The 15904-nt window shown below is 35.8% G+C and overlaps 1 protein-coding gene across 12 annotated transcripts in view; it reads left to right on the top strand.

The window, feature by feature from the left end:
* Positions 1–15904, top strand: part of LOC140152591 (uncharacterized) — a 137208-nt gene that overhangs the window by 57052 nt on the left and 64252 nt on the right. For 11 of the 12 annotated variants that reach the window (XM_072174991.1, XM_072174993.1, XM_072174997.1 and 8 more), the window contains 9 exons: positions 1062–1244; positions 3423–3491; positions 3792–3917; positions 4237–4389; positions 4622–4699; positions 8813–8947; positions 10141–10260; positions 10506–10640; positions 15246–15371. In XM_072174991.1, coding sequence (XP_072031092.1) covers positions 1062–1244; positions 3423–3491; positions 3792–3917; positions 4237–4389; positions 4622–4699; positions 8813–8947; positions 10141–10260; positions 10506–10640; positions 15246–15371 — 1125 coding nt within the window. The remainder of the gene's footprint in view (positions 1–1061; positions 1245–3422; positions 3492–3791; positions 3918–4236; positions 4390–4621; positions 4700–8812; positions 8948–10140; positions 10261–10505; positions 10641–15245; positions 15372–15904) is intronic. The other variant, XM_072174990.1, reaches the window with a different exon arrangement.

Below are 15904 nucleotides of genomic sequence, written 5' to 3' on the forward strand. Positions count from 1 at the left end.
AAAGCCACTCTGCATGGTGGAAAGTGCTTTTCCCCGCCTTTATCAATAAGTCTTCAAATATTCTCGATATTTCAACAACCTAAGAACGTCCACAGGAAGCGTAAACAGTCAACATCGGTAAACACTATAACTAGGTGTCTTAACTGCATTTGAAAGTGTTATATGAGCTTTGCGGAAAAGAACCTCTAGTAAAAAGATTATAAAGATCAATTTTTAATTCTTTTCATATCCTTTTTGTACAAAACCTACACGCATAACATTTAAATTACCACCTCTAGAATTAGGCAAATATCGACTGATTGATTGGAACTCAAGAAGGTTAATTGCAGTGGTTGCTTGCTGGACAAAAAGGGTTAACTACCATTATGGAAAGGTTTGGCTACAAAACGATCCTCTTATAAACGCATCTATGCACAGTTTCCACCTCGATACATCCGAGCACACAATTTCGTCCAAGCAAGCATTACGTCAACAGATGACGCAATTCAATGTTTATAGCAAGGCAAATGTGGTAAATCTGTTGAAAACGACCTATTCACGCACAATTTTTGACCAAAATGTAGGTTTTAAAAGTCAAAACCCCGAGTGATCCTTACAATATTTTAAAAATGTTATGTCATTAAATGTAAGAGCAATCTTAAATTGTCCATTATACTTAAGTTATTTAAATGGGCAATGGCCAGTTCTCTTTAAATTGCAAATCTTGTGCGCAAAGTTACTACTTTCGCCTGTTTTGTCATACGCTTGTAAATTCAATGAACTATGACTTTGCTAAACATAGAGCGCTTAGAAATTAATATGTAAGATTAAACAAAAGTGGTTATACATTTTGTGCTTCAAGCAGTCAAATAATGTCAATGTACTCTGAGAGTATCATAAGGTATACTGAGATTAATTACGAGCTATTACGTTAACATTCGAATATCACCAATTTGAACCATCAACGGATGCGATAATCCTGTGTTTATAACATGGATCGAATCTTCAGTTATCAACCACACGTTCTTAGTAGCCAGTATTCTGAAAAATGTTTTAATCTTTTTTCCTGTCATGTCTTTCAGCTTCACAAAATAGCCAGACTCTTGCACGCTATACTTTACGTGGACCGTGCTTCAGGCGGGTAAGCTTGGAAAGCAACCAGTGTATGGCCCCGCTTAGTGACAGTACAACACTTCATGATGATTGCTGTGCCACTCTTGGCAAAGCATGGGGAAGCTCGTGTCATGTCTGTCCTCAGGTTATCGGTGAGTGTACTCCATTTACCACATTGTCTATTTATTCTTCCTATTATATCCAAACCAAAAGGTCAAGACAATTTTTCTTAATCAACATGATCAAGAGCTTAACTTTTTCTTTTTAAAACATTTAAAAGCGTCAATCGTATCGGACGCTAATGTATCTCAATAGGCCTACTGTATCTTTATTTACTATTCCCGATTGCACTTATTTCCCGAATCCACTTTCATTCTTTGTATTGCAAGTTACAAATGCGTTAAACTACTACGCAAAACTGTGTGTAAAACAAATTGTATCACGATGATTGGAACCGACGACTTGTCAATTTTGTAGGTTTTTTGTTCAGTTATGTACCAGTTTAGGTTCAATTTTTGTTTAAATATTTGAAACTATAGTGGTGTTTTAGGTCATGAAAATAGCACATTCCGTTCAGAATATGCCTTTCAAGGAATTGATATTGATATTGGTTGAAAGCACCTGTGCAATCAATATTTTGAGCAGTGAAGCTATTCACTTCTGGTGTGTTAGTAAAACTATGAATATGTTGATCTTCATTTAAATGACAATACCTCCCAGATGCAACAAACCTATTGGCTTCAGATTATCATATCGTTAGGTTCCCATATGCCTCTTACTAGTAGTACAAAAATGTACTTTTTAGCAATTTTATATTTTTAACATTCTTTGAACGTATCACATATCCCAGTTCCAATAATTTCGATACAGTTTATTTAACAGGATGGCACAGATCCCTTCTTTTAACTTGACACCATACTTATATAGCAACTCAGATGCGTGTTAAATTCTTTGAGGAAGTGGGAAGTCGCTTATTGGCAAAACATGATACCAGAGATGATACAGTATTACATCTGGATGTAATGTGACATCTCATTCCCGACATGTGTCCAATATCATTCAATTCGGGCTTCGTATCATTATCACTATTGGTCTACTTTGCCAAGTGCCTTTACAGAGATTCTTCGTGAGTCCTTTAGGAACTCGTAAGTCTGATGCTAGGAATACTGTCGTCCATATAAATTCTTCATTAGCTCATATCCGATAATAACCACAGCAACTGAAAGACAATCGTATCACCCTAAGATAATGTTTCATTTCATTGATAATTCTCGCAATGGTGAAACTTGCTGGTTGATATCAAAAGTTAAGAGTTATATGATGCAGAAAGCTTACGTTTCGGAGTTCATTTACTGAGAATGTCATTGATAGGCGTATGATCTACCCACGCTGATCAAATCTTCTATTGGGTGTCTCATAACTTTGTCAGGAATGTCTATACTAGAAATCAGATTAAAGTATTTATTACAGCCCTATATATAAAATGAAACGAAATGTCTTGTTGCATTTGATGCTTTTATAGTTTACTCGCTAGGAATAGATTTTATTCCATTTCCATGAAATAGGGTGGACTGCTTTTTGAAGCGCGCGCACTATTGAAGCGCAATCATCTCAAAAGTCATGCAGTGACGATTCGTTTTATCAACAGTTTCTGGACTATATAGTCAACAGAAGAGTTTTGGATTAAGATCTCAAATAATTATAGCCCATGCTGTAACTATACAGGATGTTCCTGAAAGAGCTGTATCGTAGGAACCTTAATTGTTTGGGTATTTTAACGCCACAACTAAACATAAATAAATAACTGGTGTGGTTAAGGGATAAATCAGCTATCACATACTTTTTGAATTTTGACAATTGACCACACCGTTTTTGAAATATAAAAAACTCCCTCACTTTCAAACCTTCCCACGGATTCAAACATCAATCGATGATCTGTATTAGGACTGCGAATCACTGCGCATCATCAGCGCATGAGACGTCTTTTGTCATTGATAGATATTTGACTCCGTGGAACGGATTGAAAATGAGGTAGTTTCGTAAAATTATATTATTTAAAAAACCGAGCTGTCAATTGTCAAAATACCCACAAAAATTCCATTCCTGACGATACGGTTCTTTCAGGGGTACACTGTAGCTTAATATTGTACTAAAGAGATAACAAGACACCCCATAGGAGTCCAAAGATGTGTAAAGTTATTCCAACAACTATTCACTCCCAAAGTAAGTAATTTATGAAAGTTATTCCACGTTAGTAAGGATACTATAATTCACCAAGACTCAGTGAATCCGTTTAATTTATTTGTTTATCTCTCTTCATTTGTATGTAGGTAAAGAGACAAGTTGTGAGAAAGGTTTCAAGAAGGTACCAGGATCAGAGGATCCCAGCGACTGCACCGGTAAGCGCCATTTTGTTTCTTGATGTTGTTTTTACCGACTGACGATCATTAATTAAAATTTTCCACTACGTTCCATATGTTCCAATATCAAATCGTGTAACTTTGTGTCTAACAAAAATTCGTCATTTATTTTACATTTTCATAATTGTAAATCTTCACTTCTTTATTTTTTATTTTTTGCACTGTAGTATTAATCAAACGTTTTAACTGCGAAGTTTTCAAGGTCATATTTGTTTTCAGTCTGAATCAGTCAATTAATGCAAATTATTATCAAATTTGGGTTATTTTTGTTTCCTCTAGATGTGGATGAGTGTGAGGCTTTCTCTGGTATATGTACGAATGGACGATGTGTGAATAACCAAGGCAGTTATCGATGTGTCTGTAGTGCAGGCTATTCAAGCGACTCATCTAATACGCAATGCATAAGTAAGTTTGTAGATAGCGTTAAAGTTGTATCAACTTGCGTAAGTTGTATAATTTACTAAATGTGGGTTTCGTGCGTGGTAATTGCGTAAAATGTATAATGTTTGTAACACTTGCTAAAGTTGAAATTATATAATTCCCACAATATTTGGGTTACTATAACATTATTGTATTGAACTGTTGATGATGTCCCATTCATAATTTAGATGTCTGTTCATTTGAGATAATAATGTTTTTTCGTATAGTTTGCTTTCAATTTACATGGAAATATTTCCCATAATATATTAACACACATGTATTCAAATAATGTACCTTTGCTTAGTGGATACGAGGGAGACGTGTTACAGCGAGCTCGTAGGAGGACAATGCATGTCCAATCATGCTTCAAGTATTACGGCGACTCAGATGGAGTGTTGTTGCAGCCTGGGTGTGGCATGGGGTAGACAATGCACGCGGTGTCCAATTTATGGAACACGTGAGTATAGATTTTTCATCAGTATACTAAGGAATAGCAACATTGCACAAAAAGTAATAGTCAATACTTTATAATTGAAGTAAACTATCCTTAAAACATCGGCACATTTGAAAATACCTGCTTTGTCATTTTTTGTAATATGCTACATAGTTTCAAAGTCACTTCATTTTATACTTTTGCGATAACCGATTTTTGTTAGATTTAATTTGTTTCTGTATTTTTGTCATTTCAGCGGAATTCCGATCTATGTGTCCACAAGGTATAGGATACCATTACATGCCTCATAAAGGCCGCGCAGAACAAACCAACGGTAATAATTGTCCATTTTATTCCGGCATGGTCATGGAGCCATCGAATGCACCACTGTCTACATGCACTCGCCCAATTCGCTTCTTCCAAAATTGTCATTCTACCACAAATCATCATATTCTTGGCTTTTTCACGACGCAATCACCCATAACCTCATCTCCTTGGCTTAACTAGGAGTAGATGAAAGGTCAAAGGTCATGAAGTTACTCACCTGTACTCAAATTGCACGTGATCTACTCACTAGTTAACCAGATGTTGAGGTGTGAATTACTGTTCTGCGGTCGGCCGGAGAATATGGAAGTTTGTGGCGTTATCTTGTGCACGTGTTATGACGTCACTCAAATTTTTAGACTTCTTATAGATTATTATTTTATTTTGATGTTGTCTAGTCAAACTAGTCAATAGAGACTTTATCTAGAGAGTCAATCAGCATCCATTGAAATTGTCAATAAGTCATGCCCCAATTCAATAAGTCATGCCCCGAGCATCCGTCAAATAACAAAATTACCATGACTAATAATATAAAGAAGAATATCAACAATTTGGTCTTAAAAATACAAAGTTGTTGTCAGCCAGCAGCAAATTGCGTCAAAAATAGCAATGAGACATTTAACTCCTGTCGCGCTTGAGTAACAAGTTAGCGTTTTTTACGATATGAGAAAATATATTAGTTTTAAATACTTAAAACATTATAAAGGGCCCGAAACTTTGGATACTGATTGACGAGTGTAGAATCGTGCAAATATCTGAGAAGGTAGCATAAAGCGAATGCTAAGTAATGTGTAGGTAGAACTTCACCAACTGAGGATGAGATTGTTACCGTTGGAATCATTGTCTGTGAGTTGTTGTCAAATGTTAACGTAAACTTTACTTGTTTAAAATGACAGATCTTTAAAAGTTATAACTTTCCACAAATAGGACCACGATATACACATCTTTTTTAACTTTACTGAACTTTTCTGCAATAATCATGGTACTATCTTTACTAATCAAAACACCAAAAAATACATCATTATGCAATCTTACACACATAATTGGGAGAAAGGTGTTTTATCATAACTTTCCACAAACTAAACCATTATCACATTGACTCATAAAACGCAGCACATTAATGGCACACTAAGCTGTTTATTGAATTGGTTAACCTTGCTATTTTCTGTTATTTAGTTTGTTAAAGGCGATTGCATATGAGTCAATTGCATAATTCAGATGACTTAATATCACAGATATCTAAACGACTTACACAGAATTATGAATGTTTATGGATGGAGTAAGTTTTAAGTTTTACGTTTTCTTGCAAAGGTAAAATTAATTGTGAATTGTTCGTTTTGCTAACTTCTCAAATTTGCAAATTTGTCTTTTGCACAACTTGCATGGATTGAACTCGAAGTTGCCGTACTGAGCATGTTTTGAGATAGATTGCACATAGCACTGGACGATATGATTATTGCACGATGACGTCACACACATCATTTTCATCATTTCATCACTTATGGATACATTAGAATTTCTTGATTTCCTGTGGCATGGTCAGAAAATGTTCGGAATGTGTTTTTTATTGGGCAAGTCGGAATTTTTTACTTTGGAAGGGGAGAGACTAATGAATGCGTTAGCGAGCGAAAAAAATGAAAACATCTCGCAAATCTATAGCTAGAGCAAGCAAGAAACTGACCAAGCCTCTGGTTTCATAAATTTGCAATAACAAAGTAGGATATTGTGGAATAGAATCACGCTAGCAATAAAGTGAGATCTAAAACTTAGCTGAAACTAAAACTAGTTTTGAACATGATATTCTACGAATGAATTCTACTGTATTTCAATACAAGTAGCAATTATGCTACTAAGTTAGTGCGCATCTTTTGCTAGGAACTGTCAGGCTGACCCATCCGGCGTAAACAGCCTTAGGGTGTTGCTAACATTTCAAATCGGAACCTATTACTTTACCAACTTTCCTAGCTTCAGGGGATTCATTGCTACTGATAATAATTTATTATCATTGTACCGTTACCAAAAATAATGAGAAATAATCAAATGACAAGATAGCACGGTGAAACTTTTGTACCCTCTGGTGACAGTGTATTTAAGATTGGCAAATGAACTGCAATGCATTACTGTGCACGCTAAATCTGTCGACAGAGAGGTATTAAGATTAAATTAATATGATTAAGGGCTTTACGCTGATCTTGGCATTACATCATATATTTACATTGCTATTAGGGATTTTTCTCGCTTTCATAAATCATCGCGATTCAAACAAAATTGCAGAAGGTCTTTGACCAGGAGTTCATTAGACGTGGCAAATAATTTGAAAAAAGGATATTTCAACCAATGAATGTATACAATACATAATATTGTTAATGATGTTAACTCTCGGAATCAATTCATTCATTAGTTATCTGCAACGTATTGACAAAGCGATACACAGTATCAATCCTGCAAGTGAGTTGACATACACTTGGTCAATATTTTGTAGTTCACCTATACATTTCAACAAGAAATCATATTTCCTAGTTGCTCCCGGAAATACATCTAAATCGACGTATTGAAATCAAATTCTGCCAACCAGCCACAGATCCTTATGTTATTTATTTATCAGTATTATATCTAGTATTGGCTTGAATCCAAATTGATGAACTTCACACTGCATTGGGTGTTCAGTTCTATCAGACTTCCTTAATTCCATAGGGAGAAAAGGCTGAGAAATCTTATAGACGACCAAACATGGGCATGCATTACGTTCTTAGCGACCAACCGTTATACCGATAACATCCTTACATCAATTTCTTCTAGATGCTATTATCTTTTACAGTAGCATCATTGAATATCACTCTTATAATTAATGTTTGTAATACTCGTAAAGTCGTATCGTAGTGCAGTAGTTATCGGTTGTTGACCATCTTTCTCTTCCCACTATCACCAGGGATATGAGTATATTGACTATTTTACCCAGAGGCAAATATATATTTTTAACTCTAACCAGGTCGGCTGGACCCGTGGATAGGTTTTCATCTTTTATGCAATCGTTTCGTAACGTTACAGCCTTCGTTTATGAGAAAATTACCATTGCTCTTCGGTTTCTTTAAACAGATTTAACTCGATATTTTATCAGCATCGGCTTTAGCGCATACCAACGCATTGAGTTACAAATTAACTAACTTTTTAGTAAACTTTTATCACTGAAAAGTTTACATGTATGCATCTGTTCTAGATCATATCCATGGCATGTGTTATAAATAAAATAATTGAAGTGCTAGCGTATAGCATGGAAATAATTCGTATGTTTATAATTGCCTGACAGTGTAGTGGAAATAATACTGCTATCTGATTTTGCATGTCACTACATCTGACAGTTCCTGGCAATTGGTTATTACTTTAATACCATATACATAGGATGTTTTAGAGTTTCAGAAGCTTCAATATCAGAGACAAAGTTTTGCAATACACTCTTTTCTATACCTTTCTACCTCTTCTTTTCTTTAAACAAAATATTTTCGCGAGATCTGGTGATAGAGCGTGATGCTAATTGCGTCAGTTTCAACAGTAATGTTAAATCAATCCCTATCAGCTCCTAACAATATTCCTAGAAAATCACTGTGTCATTTGAAAACAAGGGTAGAGGAAACTGATTGGGGAAGATCCGGGGAAGATGGGTTCCCAATCCTCCCAGACTGGGTGGCTGCCCATTTCTCCTGCATGATCGAGGTATCCCTGGAAAACATCCAATACTCTTGAAAGCAGGAAAACAAATTGGCTCAAAGGGAGTCAAAAAGGGTTGCTAAATTTAAGGAAATCTGTTAATTCCATGCTCTCTTCAATGACGACAGATTAGGTAGAGGTAGAAATGAGACTCAGTAGTTTGCTTTACTGGAACATAGGCCTAAAATAATATAGCTTCTCAACAATTTCTTAGATTCTTTCACGAAATGATAACCGGGAGCATCCAACATTCCAAATAATCTCGATAATAATTATTTTACACATCATCTAGATATTATTCATGATCATAATCATACACATTCCATAGGAAACATTCAAATAACATTCAAAACACTAAAAAATCGCAATTGCTTGTGGTCTAAAGCTGTACATTGTGCTGCCATTTTTGCTATTGTAGCCCGCCGCCCCAATATCGATGTATGTGCGATAGGAAACTTGTGTACGAGGGGGATTTGTGTCCCTACAACTGATGGTCATCGCTGCCAGTGTACTCGGGGGTTGAGGCTGAACTCTGCCGGAAACGAGTGTGTCGGTAAGGATCGAAGCTATTATAGAGTAAATAGTTATTTAGATTTGTGGTAAAAGAATTAAATAAACTGCTGAAAGAAACTCATGAGATTCAAAAAGTTGTTAAAATACTCAAAGTGATACGGTGCCATGGCGATAAGACAGTATATAGTTACATGCAATTTGGAATGTAATTGTTAGGCTTCACATTCATCTTCATCTCATTGGTTCGATTTTATTTAAAAATCTATTGGTGCAATTCGCGACAGTCACATGACAGTAGGTTTAATCTTGATTGCTGTCTATCGCACATACAATTTGGTAGTTTGTTACGTTCTTTTCCCTTTCATTATCAAAGGAAGATCATCATGGGCAGTTTGTTACGTTCTTTTCCCTTTCATTATCGAAGGAAGATCATCATGAGCAGTTTGTTACGTTTTTTTCCCTTTCATTATCAAAGGAAGATCATCATGGGCAGTTGAATGCATCTCTTTACCTGAAACACGTCAAACGTGGTAATAACAATTTCAGTTCATGGAATCATAATTATTCAAAATCCCAAATATAACTAAAAATATGTCACATCTGCGCATTAAAGGGCAAAACGTTATTGTCTTGAACCACTTCTTTTGGAATTTCCTTAACATTGTGCGTTAATTTGTGTTTCTGGTCCTAGATTTAGAGTCCGGATGTTGAGTCATTTTAAATGTTGAGTGCCCAAGTAAACGCGGCAAACATTGGTACATGAATGACACTTAAATTGATGAAGCAATTACCACATTTAATACCCATTGCTTAACCTGGGTGGATTCTAGGTGACAGGATTATCTTCTCCACTGGGACTAAAACGGTAGCTTAGCCTAAGACTACTATATTGTTTAGGTGGAAATAGGCTATAGCATAATCTTGAAATAATGGCGAATGAAATATTAAACTCATAAAACAGAAATTTTAAAAAGATTTAAAAAGTAGGTCAAGTAAGTAAAGTGAACTAGAACACGGTCGAATTGTATTTTTTTAGAATTAATTTATTACTTTTGCCACGGTGATTTGGTGATGTTCCTTGTTAAAAATATATTCAATCAATCAATCAATCAATCAAACTAACAATCAATTAACCAACCAATCAATCAATCGATCGATCAATAGGTCGATTGATTTTGGGGGTCCTCTTGCCTTCCATTTTGAATCGAGGATGACTTATCTCATTACTTGTAGACGTGAATGAATGTTCCACCCAGACTGATCCATGTAAAGGCGGGCGATGTCTAAACACACAAGGCAGCTTTTATTGTATATGCGGATCGGGACTTACTTCGCATGGGAATACTTGCCAAGGTATGTATTATACTTTTGAACATTTTCCTTTTTTATCCTTTTACTTTGCATTATTAAGGTCATTGATAAAACGTAACATTGTACTAGGCATAATATTACCATCATTCCCATGACATTCGAAATTGAAGGTAAACCTGATCAGTGATCACTAAAATCAGCCTCAAAAGTTTTTTAGTTACAAAATGTATTTTCGTAAAAAGTGTTCTACAACTGGGCTCTCACCATTCGTTATTATTTCCCTTCAGATATTGATGAATGCGCTCGTGATCCTAATCCTTGTGGAAACCGTTTATGTAGGAATACTTACGGGAGCTTTCATTGTATGCAGAGTTCTTGTGTGGAAGGTTACAGATATAATGCAAGAACAAGAGCATGTGTTGGTAAGTGGCTTGAGTTCTTTTTGTACCTCTTGCATTTTTTTACCTGATGAATTAGTTAGGTTCTAATAGGAAGAAAGGAAGGAAGGAAGCGAAAGGAAAGAAGGAAGGAAGGGAAGAAAGTAAGACTGAAAGAAAGTGAAAGAAAGAAAGACTGAAAGAAAGAAATACAGAAAGCAATACATGAATGAAAGAAAGAAAGAAATTTGAAAGAAAGAAAGAAAGAAAAGAAATATTAAATTGGAATATAATCTAATCAAAAGAAAAGAAAGATAAATAAATGTATAAATAAAAATAAATAAATAAATAAATAAATAAATAAATAAATAAATAAATAAATAAATAAATAAATAAATAAATAAATAAATAAATAAATAAATAAATAAATAAATAAATAAATAAATAAATAAATAAGGGGGAGGGAAGGGAAGGGACGGGAAAGGGGAAATAAGTGAGGGGAGGGAAGGGACGGGAAAGGAGAAATCAATCAAAAGGCCGGGGCAAAAACAAATAGAATTAGATCAGAATCAGAATCAAATTTATTTGACAATAAAAAATAAGAAAGAAAGAAAACAACTAGATATTTGAAAAAATGCTCACGAACCTCCCTTGGGTGAAAACTTTAGTACAAAGCTAGAGGGCGCTAAATTGGGAGACGGCTGTAAATAGCAGAGCCGAGGTAGATTTTAAAAACAATTTGGTGAAATTGTATTCGTTTTTCTTCTAAAAAACTACAAATCGGTAAGTATTTTGAATAAATCAGTCTGCTAGTAACATTAATTTCTCTCATCTCTATCGATAAACCATCCACTTAGCAGCAAGAAGTTGGTGATGTTGCCTTTTTTAGGAGGTGTTCTACCGACACAAATATCCAGATCCAGATCCAGAAACCTATCAATTTTATCTCATTTCTAGGCTATTAAAATTTAAAATTGCTTCGGAACTTACCTACATTGCCTATATATAGGTAACCCAGGCAAACCTTAGTTAACACTAGTTCACCACGTAAACTTATGGCTCAAAATTCGGACCGCTCGCCAATAAGTTTACTGCTTTCTGTGTTTTGAAATTTGTTGACGTTTTAACGATCCCTGATTCCCGGTCGCTTATTTTCGCTGTGTCATGTCACATGCATGACGCTGGTGGGTACCAACCAAACTTCAGAAAAAAAAAAAACCTCGATCGCCGATAACGATGTGATATGGGACTTACATAGGATTACACAGAGAGATATTTTGCCAAAATTTGACCATTTCCATTTAGCTTGGCCCTACTTTGTCTGCGCTATATGAAAAAGGACAGTCTTAAGTAAGTAAATGTACAATGATTTTGATGTTTTGATGTTTTGGGAGACTGGGAGGGATCAGAACCAAAAGATGATGGAGCCTATTCTTGACTGTGTAATATTCCTTCACCACATTATCGTACGGTACTAAGAGGCTTATACGACACATTTGCTAGTCAGCCAAATTCGCCGACAATGTCAATGCATATTTACATAGAAATTTAAAACAACTGGCCGAAGAAGGAAACGTACATAAATATGTTTTCTATACTTCACTTGACCCAAATATATGATTTTTATGGTGATAAGTCACTCGCACATGGAATTTTAGAGGATTTGGATAGCAGTTCCATTAAAAAAGCTGCTATCATAATGAGACTAAGATCTAGAAACACCCCGAAATGCCGTTTTGGGGAATTTTGCTAGCTGAAACTTTTTGATGAAAGTCAATCTTTGACAAGATGTAACTTTGCTACGGAAAGTGCTATGAAAAAATGGTTTTCAGTTTTGGCTTTGTTTACTCAAGGGCTTTGATTTGATATATAAAATGATGCAGTTTGATGGCAAATTTGAATTCACCTAGCATACATATAGTACGAGGAACCCATACCGTAGTAGCTCTGCACAACTCAACGGTATGGGACGAAGTGTATACAAAAAGCTAGTGCAACACAATTGCATGGTTTCAATTAGAGTTTGCACTAAAAAATACAAGGCTCCTGTAGCTTAAAAATAGTTGCATGTTTGTCATAATATTAATTACACAGCTTCTTGTACTTCTTACCTAAACTTCTATGGCATGCTTGAAATTGTAATAAATACTCCCATTATTTTATCCAGAATAAATAAAAATTCATTAGCACATGATCCAAGTCGGCGCACCAAAACTGAGATGGCACTTCAGTGCAAACTTAGATAGGGCGTCACCAATTACGAAAATGTACGTCATACCGATAAATGATGTGTCTGTTTGCCCGTTTTTCTAAGTTTGCGTTGCGAACTACTACATTGCCCAGGCTAATGACATACATCATTGACATTACATGTTTGTGTTGGAAGGCAATTATAAGCTTGCCTTATTCTGTCATCGGACATCCGGACATGAACCGGCTGACAATAGCACTGGAGTGAAAACAACATTCGCATTCACTGAACTCTGGAGTGTATCACAAGCTATCACACTATTGTGCCAGGTTCGACTCTCTGCAAATAAAAATATGCGATAAGTTGTTTTCACTTCAAGGCCATGGGAATGAAAGCAGTAGATTTGCGTCCACCGCCCGCATGCTCCAAAACCTACCGCATATTTTTTCATTATTTGCAATAAATTTCATTATTTACCAGAAACAAGAAAAAATGGCTTTCAAACATAAAATCAGCAAGTTTGAAGTTGGTAAAACAGTCGTAAAAACCGTGAAAATGAGTCTGCAATGATGTTGTTCACCCGTATTGGCTGTTCACCGCGAGTCCCAGGCGTGTAGTTCAGTACAACAAGCATGACAGGCCAGGCAACGCCGGTAGCCAGCAGCCATCTTGGAAAAAAAACCACATGAATATGCTAATGCCTGACCCCTGTTAAGGTCATAATTTCATTCATAAAAACATGCCTGGTCAATCCCAACCACTCCAAGCTACCGATTAAGACCATGTGAATGTGACGTGATTGGGTTCATGAATATTTAATGAGCAGCGCGATACTGCCTCAAACGGTAAAAAAGATGACGGGTCGGGGATCACCAAAATCCGATGCTTTGCACTTTGCATGCTTTGTGGTGCCTGGTGTGCTAACCGGCTCCTTTACTTCTAACTTTGTACAGGGTGAATGGGGTAGTTCGTTTGTGCCTAATACTGTATATGTGGTTATTTTCGTGTACAGTTATTTTCGCGAATTGGAGTGAGAGAGGCATTTTTGGGATTGTTATTTTCGCGATTGCCTAGTCTTGCCCTATACTTGCAATACATTTATACATATATTCGCGAGGTGTTAATTTCGCGGATGGCACTCCATTCGCGAAATCCGCGAAAATAAAACCCTCGCGAAAATTACCACTTATACAGTAGAATAGAAATAATGAATAATGAAAAAAAGCCGCGTGGGATTTCAAAAAGTTCTGGACGCAAATCTACTACTTCAATTCCCATGGGCCATGGCCCAATGGATGTGACGTGGCCCCGATCGAGAGAATACTCTGATCAGCTCGTAACAGGCGGAACATCTATGCGGACTCAGGCGCTTAAAAAAAAAATTACGTAAGCGTAAGTTTGGACTTTATTGACTCATGCAGTACAAAAACCCAGTCGTGGAACTTCTTGTTGTCTTGAAATGACTGGTAAATGAGATTATCAAAGCTCAAAATTTCATGAAACACAGGTCATTAACATCATCAGGATGTTGTGGAGTTCACATATATTCTTTACTCGAGAATTCTAGCTTCGAATTTGCACACGATAGTTACGCATGCTAGAGTGCGTTGCTATCGTTTTTCGGTCAGAGGTTATTTATTCTGCTAATGTTGAAATTTGGATGAAAGTTATTTCGATGCATCAACTGTATCTTTTGAGCAAGATTTACCTATTTTGGACAGTATAACATTTTGCTGAAGTGTAATTTTAACAACATTTTTGATGCAATCTCCTGTCGTGATCGGCTGTGTTTACTTCTGAACTTCCATTGCTTTACACGGTGTCATGCTTCAGCGAAACCGACTAGATTTTAAATGCAATGGTCTCTAGCCTAGAATGTGAAGCTATCAGTGACCAAATTCTTGCCTAGAATTCTCGAGCAACATATTCTTTGATTCCATGTCTGTACTCAGTGTGTATTTAGAACTGCGCCCATCAGATGTTTCATGTTTGATGAGTACTGAGTCCGAAAATATTTTCAATGCAAACGCATCAATGAAAAATGTGTACAATTTGTGTTAATTATAGGATGACCATTGTGATAACATACTACTAGGCCTATAGTAGATTTTAGACAAACAAAATGTTAGGTTTGAAAATAAGTCTAGTAGATCTAGTAAATCTAGTAGATGACATTTATGTCTAACCCAAGAATAAACTTTACTTTAATGACAACTTATCAGGTTAGCATATTTAGGTGAGGCATAGTGATATTTGCGCATGCGCGATCCTAGTTAGTAATGAGTGATTAGTCACTACAAAATAGTTCCTAATAATTGGCTATCACAACAATAATCATTTGCAACTCCTTCCCAAAAAAAAATGCCCGGAGTACTTATACTACTTGAAAGGTCCGGTCGTCCGTTGAACAGTTTGTTTTGGTTTCTTTACCTTCAATTTTCTCCCATTCACATATACAGATGAAAATGAGTGTAATCGAGATAACATCTGCCCTAATGCGAAGTGCACCAATACCGCAGGATCCTATTCCTGTACCTGTTTGGATGGTTTCAGATCTCGAAACCAAAATGGAAAACGTTGTACAGGTTAGTTGAACTGTGTAATTTTTACTCATAAAACTGCTACATGTTGCTCTTTATGGTGATTTTATTCGAAACATGAACCAATGTGTAGGGCTTTTTTGTGAAAAGAACAGACTCATGATATGGGTGGCAAGACACTTCCAACATGGAAGTACACCCCCCAGTAAATTTGATGAAGAGACTAAAAGGGTCAAAAGAGGTGCTTTACTTGGTATTTTCTTGTTTTTCAGTGATATGAAAACCATTTCAAGAACCTTTATGTTCTAGTTTGTTGGGTCTCTTCCAGTCTTCCTTTTAGGATTTTCAGCTTAGGCCAATTTGGTATAATTTTGGCTATAATTTCAAATTAATGTTATCCACATTATTATTTTTTATCTGTTTTTTAAATTTCTTTGGACCAATTTCACAACTACCTGGGCCAGATGAGCACAATATGGCCTTTAAGAAGAAATATATTATACCATACAATAAATGCAAATAAGTTCAAATAATTATATAGACTATAAGCAAATATTAAACACCAAATATCTTTGACC

The sequence above is a fragment of the Amphiura filiformis genome, chromosome 5 (assembly GCF_039555335.1).
Source record: "Amphiura filiformis chromosome 5, Afil_fr2py, whole genome shotgun sequence".
In the NCBI taxonomy this organism is placed as follows: domain Eukaryota; kingdom Metazoa; phylum Echinodermata; class Ophiuroidea; order Amphilepidida; family Amphiuridae; genus Amphiura; species Amphiura filiformis.